A 15,497-nucleotide genomic window follows, 5' to 3' on the forward strand; every position below is an offset into this window, starting at 1 on the left:
GGCATGTGCCACCATGCCTGGCTAATTTTTGTATTTCTAGTACAGCTGGGCTTTCACAGTGTTGTCCAGGCTGGTCTCAAAACTCCCTACCTCAGGTGATCCGCCCGCTTCAGCCTCCCAAAGTGCTGGGATTACAGGTGTGAGCCACTGCACCTGGCCTCCAAAACCGTTTTTGACACAAGGTCTTGCTCTGTCACCCAGACTGGAGCACAGTGACATGATCACGGCTCACTGCAGCCTCAACCTCCATGGTTCAAGTGATCCTTCCACCTCAGCCTCCTGAGTAGCTGGGACCCAAGGCGGAGGTCACCACACTAGGCTAACTTTTTTATTTTTTGTAGACTGGGTCTCAAGAGATGTGCCTCAGCCTCCTAAAGTCCCGAGATTATAGGTGTGAGCCACTGCATCCAGCCCAATGTTTCTTTTTAATTTAAAAATATAGAAAAGAAAAATATCAGAAAGTATTGCATGAAGTAATGGCTAAGTATTTGTAAACGTGGTTAATTATCATATTTTCATTGTGAGGATTAAATATTACAAGGAAAATCAATTAGGGGCTATTAAATAGTTGTTGAGCGATTAGATAAATGGGGTAGTTTTGGGATCTAATGAAAGTCTTCTCTGTGCTTTTAGTCAGTTTCTAATGAAAGCTCTCCTGAAATAATAATCACATACTAAAGTATGTGTATGCTGATTATGACGTAAAAGTGTATTTTGTTTTGGGAGGCCAAGGCAAGAGGATTGCTTGAGGCCAAGAGTTCGAGACCAGGCTGGCCAAAATGGCAAAACCCCATCTCTACTAAAAAAAAAAAAAAAACAAAAATTAGCCAGACGTGGTGACACGTGCCTATAGTCCCAGCTACACGGGAGGCTTGGGCAGGAGAATCGCTTGAACCCGGGAGGTGAAGACTGAAGTGAGCCGAGATTATGCCACAGCACTCTAATGTGGGCGACAGAGGGAGACTCTGTCTCAAAAAAAAAAAAAAAAAAAAAAGTATTTTGGGTTGGGCATGGTGACTCACGCCTGTAATCCCAGCAATTTTGGTGGCTGAGGTGGGAGGATCACTGGAGCCCAGATGTTTGAGACGAGCTTAGGCAACATAGGGAGATCTTGTCTCTACAAAAAAATAGAAGAAATTAGCCAGGTATGGTGGTATGTGCCTGTAGTTCCAGCTATTCCAGAGGCTGAGGTGGGAGGACTGCTTGAGCCTAGTAGGTCAAGGCTGCAGTGAGCCGTGATCATGCCATTGCACTTCAGCCTGGGCAACAGAGCAAGACTTGGTCTCAAAAAAAAAAAAAAAAAGAATATGTATTTTGTACTGTGAGTCACCTTCAAAAAAATTTGAGAGCCACTAAGGTAGAAAATGATTTTTAAAAATTCTTTTAAAAATAGGGGATGCGTGCTGTGGCTCACTCTTGTAATTCTGGTGCTTTGGGAGGTGAAATGGGAGGATCACTTGAGCCCAGGAGTTTGAGAACAACCTGGACAACAAAGTGAGACCTCTTCTCAATCAATCAATAAAAAATTACTGAGTATGATTTTACCATCTGCTGCTAAAGTGATGAATTCTATAATTATGCCTATAAGCTTTCTCTTCCTTTTTAATATTATCCTTACCCACAGAATGCCTGAAAACTTACTCACAATCTGGTCTACTCCACTTAGTTATCTGCTGCCAATCAGTGAAGGTATTCAATGTGCACCAGAATTTTTAACCACCAGCTGTTCAATCACTCTGCTCCGTCAGCATTCCCAGGTCTACAGCACTCTCCCTAAAAATTACTTATGAATTCCTCAGGTAATGGGTTTTCTCTGGCAAATACTGTAAATGTTTTTTTCTCTGGCAAATACCTATCTGTTAACTGCCAACTCAATGGAATCTAAAAGTACTCTGTCCTCCACTCCCTTGCTATTTCCTCTCCTTCTGCTCGGGGTAATTACTACTTTCTTAGAGAATGAATTCCCTTCTCATATATTCCATTTTCCAAATTATTTTAAATAGAACTGACTATAGCTTTAAAAAATTGTACAGAAAAAGAGCTTATATAGAACTTACATAGATTTAAAGAATCCCGATTAGTGGTGTTAAAACCAAAAGAGTCTCGCGACTTTTTGGCAGCGCAGTTTCCACAACCTCTTGGGGTAGGATAATTAGTATAAATTACTCTCCCGCTTAAAATCTACAGTCAAAAATAAGGCTGGGCCAGGCGCAGTGGCTCACGCTTGTAATCCCAGCACTTTGGGAGGTCGAGGTGGGTAGATCACTTGAGGTCAGGAGTCCGAGACCAGCCTGGCCAACATGGTGAAACCCCCTCTTTACTAAAAATACAAAAATTAGTCAGGCGTAGAGGCACAGGCCTTTAACCCCAGCTACTTGGGAGGCTGAGGCACAAGAATCACTTGAACCCAGGAGGCCGAGTTTGCAGTGAGCCAAGATCCTGCTACTGCATTCCAGCTGGGGCCACAGAGCAAGGTTCTGTCTCAAAAAAGAAAAAAATGGTGGTTAAGCAAGCTTTTTTTACATCTCCGAATGCCTAGACATATTTGTAGTTAAAAAATGGATAAATCAACACATCTTTCAAACCTTTTTTCCTCTTCAAAATTACAACTTAGGCTGGTCTGAAGATAGTAAGTTATCTCAATTTACTTTCACAATCAGTTACAGATCAAACTCTTTGTTCTACTCTTTTCCCCCTTCTCACTACTGCACTTGACTAGTCTAAAAAATTACAACTTAGTGTTAACTACACTAAAAATTTAAAACACAGTATTGGAACAATGTACAAGACTACGTTAAACTTTTTTTAATGAAGCAAAATGGCTTAATGGAAAAAGCACTGATTTCAATGCCAGGTGCACCTAGATTCACATCCCAGCCATGCTACTGACTAGCTTGTGACCACGGTCAAATTACTTCTCTCTGAGCCTCTGGCTGGTTCCATTTACCCATCTATTGGAAGTAATTTTGAGAATTAAATGAAAAGTAGAGCCCCACTGCGCACAGCACACACAAAACTAACTTACTTTTCTCCCCAGACCACATTCCTATCAGTAACAGCTACAATGAGGCCATAAAAGTATAACAGTAATTCTCAACTGAAGACAGACTGAGTGAGAGAGAGTATAGAGAGAGGTGAAGGGATGTGAAGATCTTCAAAGGATGGGTTTTTAGTTTGATTTTCTCTTTGAGGGGAGAATAGGGGAAGGGAAGGAATGCACTGAATGTATGTTTGTTTAAACACCTAGTAATTCTGAAATATTTGCCCAAATAGCTTGTGTCTCTTTATGAATTACTAAATTAGGGAGTTGTTTTAAGAAACCACATAGGCTGAGCACAGTGGCTCATGCCTGTAATCCCAGCACTTCAGGAGGCTGAGGCAGGCGGATCACCTAAGGTCAGGAGTTCGAGACCAGCCTGGCCATCATGGTGAAACCCTGTCTCTACTAAAAACACAAAAATTAGCCAGGCATGGTGGCACGCACCTGTAATCCCAGTTACTCAGGAGGCTGAGGCATGAGAACCACTTAAGCCTGGGAGGCAGAGGTTTGCAGTGACCCGAGATCATGCCACTGCACTCCAGCTTGAGCGACAAGTCAAGAGACTGCTCAAAAAAAAGGAATAAAAACGTCAGGAAATAGTATGTAACTACAACTTACACTGTATGATAGCATCCCTGGGTTTCAAATATTTAGAACTATATATACACATTGTTCTTTTAATTAATAAGAGACATATATAATGTCTTTTAAATTAACATAAACAGATTTTATATTGTAATTGCAATTTCATATTAATTAAATACCTAATGGCAGGGTGTGGTGGTGTGTACCTGTAGTCCCCGCTACTCAGGAGGCTCAGGCAGGAGGACTGCTTGAACCCAAAAGTTCAAGGCAAGTCTGGACAACACAGAGATACCTCATCTTTACCAAAAAAAACAAAAACAAAAACAAAAAATAAAACTTAGCCAGGTGTGGTGGCACCTGTAGTCCCAGCTACTCAGGAGGCTGAGGCAGGAGGATCGCTTAAGGCCAGGAGGTCGAGATTGCAGTGAGCCATGACTGTGCCACTGCACTCCAGCCTGGCAGACAGAGTGAGACCCTATCTCAAAGGAAAAAGAAGTACACTCAAAAAAGTCTTCATGCTACCTTATATACCTAGATATGTTCCTCAGCAGGCAAAACTCTCAAATCCCTAAGTCCCTGCTCAGCTGGTCTCTAAACTTAAAAGGCTTTCAGGCCGGGCACCATGGCTCACACCTAAAATCCCAGCACTATTGTGAGGCCCAGGTGGGCAGATCACTTGAGCCCAGGAGTTGCAGACCAGCCTGGGTAACATGGTGAAACTCATCTCTACAAAAAATACAAAAATTTGGCCGGGCATGATGGCTCACACCTGTAATCCCAGCACCTTGGGATGCCAAGGAGGGCGGATGGTAAGAAGTCAAGAGTTCAAGACCAGCCTGACCAACATGGCAAAACCCCATCTTTACTAAAAATACAAAAAAAAAAATTTAGCTGGGAGTGGTGGCGCCCACCTGTAATCCCAGCTACTCAGGTGGCTGAGGGACAAGAATCGCCTGAACCCAAGAGGCGAAGGTTGCAGTGAGCCAAGATCTCACCACTGCACTCCAGCCTGGGTGACAGACAGAGTGAGGCTCCGTCTCAGAAAAATAAATAAATAAATAAAATTTTTAAAATATATAAATAAATTAGCCGGGCGTGGTGGTATGTGCCTGTAGTCCTAGCTATTCAAGAGGCTGAGGCAGGAGGATCGTTTGAGCCGGGGGGGTCGAGGTTGAAGTGAGCTATGTGAGCAATACACAGAAAAAGGAGACTTTGGGCAGGGCGGTCTGATGTGGAGCACTGCAGTTAGTTTCTTAAAGGCTTCAAGATAAGCAGGTCTACAAATCTTGCATTACATATGAAAACACTTTGGAATGAAAGCACTTACAAATATAATGATACATTTTTCCCCTTTTCCTCAAGCAAATGAAAATCACTAATTACTAAAGGGTCTTCAAAAAGCACATGGGATATCAGTAAGTCTCCAATGGGAAATATAGCACTTCCCCCAAAACAAAGAAATTACAGCTAAATAAGGAGTTTAAAAAATGTTTTCTCATTTGTACCTTTTCTTGAAGCTGACACTTTCTTCAGTTTTCTGATGGCAGCACCAGACCAACACCCTTATTGCCCCTGACCTGCGCCTCACTCTAGTCTCCCATTCCCTTCCTTCTCAAGCACTGCTGCCGACTCCCCACTGTGTCCCTTTAAGCTCCTCCCCGGCAAAACCCCTTAGCAACTGCCTGAAACATCAGCGTTCCTCTCGCGGTCCAAATCTCCCGGCTACGCGACAACCGAAAACCCCCTCCTCCAGCCTCGCCCATCCGGGGCTCGCACCCCGCGTCCCTTTCCCTCCCCTCCGCAGTCTCGACACTTCCCTCAGTCACCCGCAGCGCCTGGCGCTCGCCCCGCACCTAGCACCCCGTTTTTCCACTGAGCCTCCTCTCACTGCACCTACGGACCCCGCCTCTCCACCTCGCTCCCCCTCACCGCTGGGCCTCCCCGGCCGAGCCCACTGGCCCGCGCCAGCCCGGCCGAGCCCAGCCCAGCCCAGCCCAGCCCGGCCCAGCCCAGCCCGGCCCAGCTCGGCCCAGCCCGGCCCGCTAGGCCACGACACAGGCCACGAGGGCTCTGCCGCCCCTTCTCCTCACCGTGTCGACCCCGGAGTCCTCTTCTCCGGCCCCCGCCGCTTCCTTGCCGACCGCAGCCCCCAGCCCAGCGTCTGGGCAGCCCAGCGGCTCCAGAGGCGCCGGCTGGAGCTGCCGCTCGGGGTCCGGAGGTGTTTGCTCCATGGCTGCAGTTCGGCGCGGCGAACCCAGTGCGCCTGCGCCGCCGCTGCGCCCGCGGCCAACCAGTCTCTCCGCTTGCGATGCCCGCCCCTCCGCTCGCCAACGCCTCGTCCCTGCTGGTAGACCTGGAGGGCTACGGGAGCCGCAGCTGGAGGCGGAGCCGGGGGTGGGAGGACACGCAAGCCTGCGGAGGACCTGGTCAGCTGCTAAGCCAGGAGACCCAGAGAGCTGAGAGAGCTAGTGAAGAGAGAGACAAAGAGAAAGGCAAGGGGAAAGTGAACACCTGAAGTAGGTACGGCGATCCTAAAGCCAACGAAACTCAAAAGAAATTGGAGGCGTAGTCTGACCTACTCCCTCTGGGCCTCTGCCTTGCCTGTTATTATTGAGTCTGTTCTCCCGGAAAGATCAGAGCTCCATAAATTATTAACTTTCAGCAGGCTGAGTAACACATTCAGCAAAAGGTAATACTTGCAAGTTCTTGTTTTTTTTTGTTTGTTTTGTTTTTTCCTGAGACAGAGTTTCCCTCTTGTTGCGCAGGCTGGAGTGCAGTGGCGCGATCTCAGCTCACTAACCTCCGCCTCCCGGGTTCAAACGATTCTCCTGCCTCAGCCTCCGGAGTAGCTGGGATTACGGGCGCCTGCCACCACGCCCGGCTTTATTTATTTATTTATTGTATTTTTAGTAGAGACGGGGTTTCACCATATTGGCCAGTCTGGTCTCCAACTCCTGACCTCGTGATCCGCTCGCCTCGAACTCCCAAAGTGCTGGGATTACAGGCGTGAGCCACCGTACCTGGCCTTTCAAGGTTTTGAGGAAAGTGAAGCGACCTGTTGAAGCAAGGCTTGAGTTCTATTGTGTTTCATGAAGCCCTGGAGACCTCTGATAATTTTCTACAAACATCCCTTTTTAAAATTTTCCAAACCTGCTTCCTTGATAAGCTTTCACCATGGCAACCTGATGGGAAATGCTCACTGGTGGTAACAGACTGTGGTACCTTAAAGTACTTTCTATACAAAGTCTGCTCTCAATTTTTCAAGTACAGAAACATTTTCTGCCCACTTAGTTATTTCAAGCTGGGTAACATGGTGACAATTTGTCACCACGAGAGAAAATTGTGACAAAACACACAATTTTCTCTTCCTGGAATTCCTTCTCTGTCCTGGGAGCAAATTTCCATTCATTCCTAAAACCTCAGCCCAGTTATCATCTTCAAGTGCTAAGTTGTTCATAAATCTGTTACGGGCTGGGCGCGGTGGCTCACGCCTGTAATCCCAACACTTTGGAGGCCAAGGCCGGCGGATCGCCTGAGGTCAGGAGTTTGAGACCAGCCTGGCCAACATGGTGAAACCCTATCTTTACTAAAAATACAAAAATTAGTCAGGCGTGGTGGCGGTCGCCTGTAACCCCAGCTACTCAGGAGGCAGAGACAGGAGAATCACTTGAACCCGGGAAGCGAAGGTTGATCTCAGTGAGCCCAGATCGTGCCTCCGCACTGCAACCTGGGCAACAGAGCAAAACTCCGTCTCAAAAAAAAAAAAAAAAAGATTTTAAAATCGGCAAAATGGATCCGATCCCCTATTTTATGTGCACATAATACATGTTCATTGTGGGGAAATTAGAAAAGTTGGGCATTAAAAAATAAGAGCCACAAATTAAGCATATTATGAGAAAAAAAGAAAAATAGTAAAATAAAAAATGGTTCTTGGCCGGGAGTGGCGGCTCAGGCCTGTAATCCCAGCACTTTGGGAGGCCCAGGCCGGCAGATCACTGGAGACCAAGAGTTCGAGACCAGCCTGGACAATATGGTGAACCCCGCCTCTACTAAAATACAAAAAATTAGCCGAGCATGGTGGTGTGTGCCTGTGGTCCCAGCTGCTTAGGAGGCTGAGACGGAGAATCGCTTGAACTGGGAGGCGGGAGGTTGCAGTGAGCTGAGGTCGTGCTCTCCAGCCTGAGCAACAGAGTGAGACTCTGTCTCAAAAAAAAAAAAGGCCCGGCGCGGTTGCCCACGCCTGTAATCCCAACACTTTGGGAGGCCAAGGTGAGCAGATCACCTGAGGTCAGGAGTTTGAGACCAGCCTGGCCAACATGGTGAAACCCCTTCTCTACTAAAAATACAAAAATTAGCCTCACGTGGTGGCATGCACCTGTAATCCCAGCTACTCTGGAGGCTGAGGCAGGAGAATCACTTGAACCCAGAAGGCCAAGGTTGCAGTGAGCTGAGATCGTGCCACTGCACTCTAGCCTGGGTGACAGAGCAAGACTCCATCTCAAAAAATAAATAAATAAAAATAAAAAATGGTTCTTTTGGCCGGGTGCAGTAGCTCATACCTGTAATCCCAGCCCTTTTGAAGGCCAAGACAGGCAGATTGCTTGAGGTCAAGAGTTCCTAACAGGCCACAGACTGGTACCAGCCCACAGGGTTGGGAACCCCTGCACTAGATAATATGCCTTACTCTTGGGGCTGCCTATAGGCTAACAAATTCATTTTGATAAAGAGCAACTAGTGGTTATGTAAAAAGCCTGGGGTGGGAGGGGAGCTGGCATTTTGAATTTTTTTAATGGGTCCATGTTTTGGACACCCTGCCCCAATGGCCAGAATCATGATAGCTGCAGTTTTTTATGTGATTGGCACTTCATACATTAACACTTTTTCATTTAGTGCCCCTCCCTGCAAGACAGGCATTACACAGGCTGGGCGTGGTGACATGTGCCTGTAGTCCCAACTACTCAGTAGGCCGAGGTGGGAAGATCACTTGAGTCCAGGAGTTTGAGGCTGCAGTGATCCATGATAGGACCACTGCACTTCAGCCTAGGGAACAGAATGAGGCTGACGCTTAAAAAAAAAAAAAAAAAAAATCCCAGCACTTTGGAAAGCCAAAGTGATAGCTGGAGCCCAGGAGTTTGAGACCAGGCTGGGCAACATAGTCGGACCCTGTCTCTACAAGAGATACAAAAATTAGCCAGGTGTGGTGGCATGCACCTGTAGTCCCAGCTACTTGGGAGGCTAAAGTGGGAGGATCCCTTGAGCCCAGGAGGTCAAGGCTACAGTGAGCAGAGACTGTGCCACTGCACCCCAGCCTAGGTGACAGAGAGAGACTCTGTCTCAAAAAAAAAAAAAAGTCATTATTTCCCCCATTTCACAGATGAAGCAGCCTCAGTAATATTTGACAAAGTCACACAGCCACTAAATAAAGGAAAGAGACTCAGACCTAGATTTGTAGGACATCCAGAACCCAAGCTCTTGGGCCATGCTGCTTCTTTTCATGGGGGAGAGGAAGAAGAGAGATTCTTCTAGGAAAGATGCAAATAATTGGCAGAAATTGAGAATTGACTCCTTACGTGAACACACACAAAGAGAAGCAGGTTTCCTTGGCATATGAAGGCAAAGTCACACCTGTGTGCTGAGGTCTGGGAAAGCCCAAGACTAACTCTATGAAGATTATGGAAATAGATGCTCCCCCTTCTTCTGACTCTGCAAGGGAAGGGATTTCCCCTCACAGACCGCAATGGGGGAGAGCCTGCAGTGACCTGCTCTGGAGTGAATGGGGAAGCCTCAGGAGCAGGAGTGACTAGCCAGGCAGAAGGCACTTCAGCCCTTGCATATCAACAGCATGTTTTAGATTTCAATTTGTCATTAATTTAACATTTATTGAGCTCCCGTGTTAGCCTGGGAACACCAAGAAATATTTATTCTCTGGTCCCCATCATCCAGGTTCTGTTCTCCCCCTTCCCAGGATTTTCCTCCTGGTGTCTGGTCAGCCTCCCAGGGACTGTGACAGTCACTTTTGTCTCCTTCCTCTGAAACTATCCCCTTCTTCTCAGCAGGAACCAAACCCGAACCCCACCCCATTTCTCCTTTCAGTGTCAGTGTGGATGACATTTGCCCTTGGTCACAGCACTAGATCTTTCTTCCCACCCTCCTGTCAGTACCACCGTATTCTTTTGGAGCAAATTCCTCATTGTGTGAGGACTTGTGTGGGGAGCAATTTTTAATATGTTCCTCTATTGTAGCCTCCCGTCACAGGAGTTGAGGAGCTCAGATCCTTCTTGTACCACCTCTGGGAAGATTATTTCAACTCACCAACTCAGACCCTTAAACTCCCAAGATTTTGAATCTTGGATCAGAGGGAAGGCTGGAGGTTGAGCCTGTGGCGATGCTAGGGTCAGGTTTTTGCCAAGTCGAATTTCTTGTGTGTTCTGTGCCAAGTGTCTGGAGCTACCGTGATTCTGCAACTTTCCACAGAATCACCAGCCTTAATTCTGTGAATTCCTGTCCTATTTCTCTATTTGCTTCATATGACTAGAGTTCATCTTTGTTCTTTGTTCTTTTTTCTGAAGAGACAGGCTCTCACTCTGCCACCCAGGCTCAAGTGCAGTGCCATGAACACAGCTCACTGCAGCCTCGATCTCCTGGGTTCAAGCTGTCCTTCCACCTCAGCCTCCCATGTAGCTGGGATTATAGGCCCATGCCACCATGTGCAGCTAATTTTTTTTTTTTTTTTTTTTTTTTGAGAAATGAGGTTCTACTATGTTTCCCAGACTAGTCTTGAACTCCTGGGCTGAAGGGATCCTCCCACCTCGACTTCCCAAAGTCCTGGGATTACAGGCATGAGCCACCATGCCTGGCCCTGGTCTCTGTTCTATGCAACATGCAGCTGTAACTGCTGCAGTGAAGCACTTATCTACTCAACTAAACATGCAGTAAATATTTATGAAACATCTACTCTGTCCCTGGCAGTCTCGGTGTCAGCCTAGGTGATTATCCAGACTGATTCATGGTTCTATGCTCTTGGAGAAGACTGGAATATATACCCAGCGTCAGAAAAACCATATCCTTAACCCCTATTGCTTGAGAAACTCCCCAAAGTGCTACAGCAAGCCAGCTACTAGAATCTTCAACAGCTAGAAACCATGGAAGCCACTACAAGGTAGAAATTTTTCTTGCCGGATGGATAACTTATATACACTTTGATAGAGACCTTCTGAGGCAAATAGTCACTTACAGCTAAGAAATTTAAACCAGACAGGTTGGGAGGAAGCACAGGTTGGCCAAAGTACTTCCGGACAAGTGAGTCTTGTGGCACCTCTCAACTAATATTGTGCATATGAATAATAACAGCTTACCTGTAAGGCTGTTTCAGAAACTCAGAAGAGCCTGGCCACTTGTTTCTCACCTCCCACCAGCAACCTCCCACTCAACTCTGGGCCCCAGACACATGAAGCACAAGTCTCAGGGAACCATCGCCACATTGTGGAGATCCCAAGGGAGCCCATAACCACCTCTTGCATACAACTGCCCACCATACCCAGTGTGAGAAAGGGATGTGGTCTTGCCTTAATCTCTGTTAAAACTGCACATGTCCAAGGCAGGCGGATCACCTGAGGTCAGGAGTTTGAGACCAGCCTGGCCAACATGGTGGAAACCCATCTCTACTTAAAAATACAAAAAAATTAGCCAGGCTTGGTGGCGGGCACCTGTAATCCCAGCTACTTGGGAGGCTGAGGCAGGAGAATCACTTGAACCTGGGAGGGAGAGGTTGCAGTGAGCCAAGATCATGCCACTGCACTCCAGCCTGGGCAACAAGAGTGAGACTCCGTCTCAAAACAAAAAACAAAACAAAACAAAAAACTGCACATGTGCAAGCCATTTGCACTCTGGAATTGCATGCTGTGAAAACTCCTAGTGGTGTGGAACTTAATTTGAATTTGAAATCACACGGCATGCACAAAGGGACAGGCCCAGGCCTGCCCTTGGGTCACCTGCCTGCTGACTGCAGAGCATCCCCTGTAAGCCACGGCAAGGCCCATGGAGTCTGAGCTTTGTGTAGCTCGGTGCTTATGATGTACCACCTCCCTTCAGTCCCAACTCCTCTTCCTCCTCCATCCTCAGGTATACTGATTGCACACTCCCTGTGTCAGAGGTGTTTGAACCAGAGCGACTCCATTTTGAGTGAGGGCTAGGAAAATGAGGCCGGGACTTGCTGGGCTGCATTCCCAGAAAGCCAGGCATTCCTAGCCAACAAATTAATAATGTTTACTAAACAGACCCAGACTTGGGAGTGTCCAGGTATCCCGATATCTGGAGAACAAAGGCATTCTTGATTTTGCTTTAAAAATAATAACATCGATTCTTGCAAAATACAGTAATTAAGAAAATTAATCCTTTATCATAAACTCTTGTAGCAGAGCACACCCCCTCATATACCCAAGCATTGTACCTAGGGTGAACGTGTTTCTCCTCTTACTTTCAGGAACGTCCTACTCTATGGAGTAGCTGTTCTTTTACTACTTTACTCTCTTAAGAAACTTGCTTTTTCTTTGCACCGTGGACTCGCCCTGAATTCTTTCTTGCGCGAGATCCAAGAACCCTCTTTTGGGTTCTGGATCGCGACCCCTTTCCTGTAACACTTGTGCAAACGACAGTGTCCCTATTATGACCATCTCATAGTGGTAGATTCCATTCAGATTTAAGGTAAGCCCAGAGACCACTTTTGGGCTTTCTTGACTCTCTGAGAAAAGTTGTGTAAGCACCTGTGTTCTTCTGGGTTTGGCTACATAGGGTTGTGTCCCTCTATGGAATGGAGAGTCCTGTGGACGAGGGTGTCATTTTCTCACCCAGTAAAACTCACTGAGGATGCTTCTGTAGAAGTGAGAAATATGATGACTATATTCAGAATAATGATAACTTGGCTGGGCATGATGGCTCACGCCTGTAATCCCAGCACTTTGGGAGGCCGAGGTGGGCGAATCACTTGAGGCCAGGAGTTCAAGACCAGCCTGGCCACCATGAAACCCTATCTCTACTAAAAATTAAAAAATTAGCTAGGCATGGTGGCATGTGCCTATAACCCCAGCTACTCGGCAGGCTGAGGCATGAGAATCGCTTGAACCTGGGAGGCGGAGGTTGCAGTGAGCCAAGATCACGCGACTGCACTCCAGCCTGGGTGACAGAGTGAGACACTGTCTCAAAAACAAAAAACAAAAAACAACACGTTGGTCAGGCTGATATCGAACTCCTGACCTCAAAAAGTGATCCACCTGCCCCAGCCTTCAAAAGTGCTGAGATTACAGGCATGGGCTACCACACCCAGCAATCATTTTTTAAATTAAGGAAATACTAACAAGCAAAAATAAAAACATATAGTCTTTTCCCTTAATAAGCCCTTCTAAGAATCCGTAGAAGTTAGTTATCAAGTAGTAGACATTCATAGTGGGAGTTAAGCATAAGGACAAGAATTGTGTGTGGGGTGAGAAATTCAGTACTACTTCCTGTTTTTGGTGACAACCAGGTATTAGAGATAATGATGGCCATAACATACTGAGTTCAGTGAATCAATATGGATACACCATAACTTACCGAATATACAATATAAAATTATCTTTAGAGGCTTAAAAACTGTCTAACTGGAACATGACCAGGGGGCTTAAATACAAATATTTTGCAGAAGGTATAGTGTCATCACCATGGGAAAAAAATTAAAAGCCCAAATATATGGCTAGAACACTCTCGTTTTGTTACTTCCAGTCTTGACCTTTTTTTTTTTTTTTTTGAGATGGAGTCTTACTCTGTTGCCCAGGCTGGAGAGCAGTAGCAGATCTTGGCTCACTGTAACCTCTGCCTCCTGGGTTCAAGTGATTCTCCTGCCTCAGCCTCTCGAGTAGCTGGGACTAACAGGTGTACGCCACCACGCCCGGCTAATTTTTGTATTTTTAGTAGAGATGGGGTTTTGCCATGTTGCTCAGGCTGGTCTCGAACTCCTGACCTCAGGTGATCCACCCGCCTCGGCCTCCCAAAGTTTTGGAATTGCAGGCATGAGCCACTGTGCCTGGCCATCTTGGACTACTTTTCTTTTTTTTGAGATGGAGTCTCGCCCTGTTGCCCAGGCTGTAGTGCAATGGTGTAATCTCAGCTCACTGCAACCTTCACCTCCTGGGTTCAAGTGATTCTCCTGCCTCAGCCTCTCAAGTAGGTGGGATTATAGGCATGAGTCACCACGCCCAGCTAATTTTTTGTATCTTTAGTAGAGATGGGGTTTCACCATGTTGGCCAGGCTGGTCTTGAACTCCTGACCTCCTGATACGCACGCCTCAGCCTCCCAAAGTGCTGGGATTACAGATGTCAGCCACCATGCCCGGCAGTCTTGGACTTCTTAACACACAATTTCTAACCACCAGAAGGAAGTGTACATTTAAAATTCTGGCCCAAATGAAAGAGCTACAAATATGGCACAACTGCCACAAAGACTTGTTTCCCTAGCCAAATAGTACCAAGGCGTAGATTAAAAAAATCAAAATAGAAAAAGCCTCTAGCTCTCGTGAGGTGGGTAAGCTGCAGCTTCTGGAAGCAGATGTTGCTCCTTCCTCACTCTCTGGGCCCTGTTTCTAGGAGAGCAGTGGGAAGGCAAGAAGATAGGGAGAAGGTAAAACAGTCAGCCGGAAGTGTAACAATTCATTCTTGTCAAAGAGTTCAACCTAATAATGTGGGGGAGATTTCATTACTCATAAATGTATTATTTTCCATAAGAACTTTAAAACTACTATTTCAGTAATTCTTAAAATGGCTTAACAATCCAAAGAAATAAATGGGCACTTGACATGGTTTGGCTCTATATCCCCACCCAAATATCATCTTGAATTGTACTTCCACTCCACAATTCCCACGTGTTGTGGGAGGGACCCAGTGGGGGATAATTTGAATCATGGGGCCGGTTTTCCCCATACTGTTTTCGTGGTAGTGAGTAAGTCTCATGAGATCTCATGGTTTTATCAGTGGTTTCGACTTTTGCATCTTCATTTTCTCTTGCTGCCACCATGTAAGAAGTGCCTTTCACCTCCCACCATGATTCTGAGGCCTCCCCTGCTGTGTGGAACTCTTAAGTCCAATTAAACCTCTTTTTCTTCCCAGCTTTGGACATGTCTTTATCAACAGTGTGAAAGCGGATAAATACAGCACTCAAACAGTTCAAATGAAACAAAAATCTCTGGTTTCATTTTATTTTTTAAAATTTTTATTTATTTCTTTTTAAAAGGCTAATCAAGTTAAGCAGTGGGAGCAGAGAAGGAAAAAAGAAATCTGTAACTGCAGCTGGGCGCAGTACCTCACACCTGTAATCCCAGTACTTTGGGAGGCTGAGGTGGGCGGATTGCTTGAGTTCAGGAATTCAAGACTAGTCTGGGCAACATAGCAAGATCCAGTCTACACAAACAGTACAAAAATCAGCTGGGTACGTTGGTGTGCGTGTGTAGTCTCAGATACTTGGGAGGGTGAAGTGGGATGACTGGTTTAGTCTGGGAGGTCAGGACTGCAGTGAGCAATACACTGTACCCCATCCTGGGCGACAGAGTCAGACTCTGCCTCACAATAAACAAAATAAGAAATCTGTAATTGGTTGTGATCAATTAGTTGTAAATGCCACTGCATGCAGATCAGCCTAGTTTCATTTTATATTCTTCTTCTATCTCCAGAATATTTAAAAGTTAAAACACTTCGATTTTTAGAAACTCTCATTAAATTTACCACCTAGCTAAAGATTCCTGAAGGACTTAAACAGAAAATCAATATCCCTCTCAAATGAACAGGGCAATAACTCTACTGAATATTAACTTTCTATTTCTCTCCATTCATAAAAGAGACGGAAGCA

General features: G+C 46.0%; 1 protein-coding gene across 2 annotated transcripts in view; it reads right to left on the reverse strand.

Moving 5' to 3' along the window:
* The window catches only part of SNX4 (sorting nexin 4), a 79,034-nt gene extending 73,154 nt beyond the window's left edge, over positions 1-5,880 (reverse strand). For both annotated transcript variants that reach the window (XM_003894040.4, XM_003894041.4), the window contains exon 1: positions 5,716-5,880. In XM_003894040.4, the coding sequence (XP_003894089.1) occupies positions 5,716-5,856 (141 nt within the window). In that variant the 5' untranslated portion in view covers positions 5,857-5,880. The remainder of the gene's footprint in view (positions 1-5,715) is intronic.
* Positions 5,881-15,497: the final 9,617 nt, after the last annotated feature.

The sequence above is a fragment of the Papio anubis genome, chromosome 2 (genome assembly GCF_008728515.1).
Source record: "Papio anubis isolate 15944 chromosome 2, Panubis1.0, whole genome shotgun sequence".
Classification (NCBI taxonomy): Eukaryota; Metazoa; Chordata; class Mammalia; order Primates; family Cercopithecidae; genus Papio; species Papio anubis.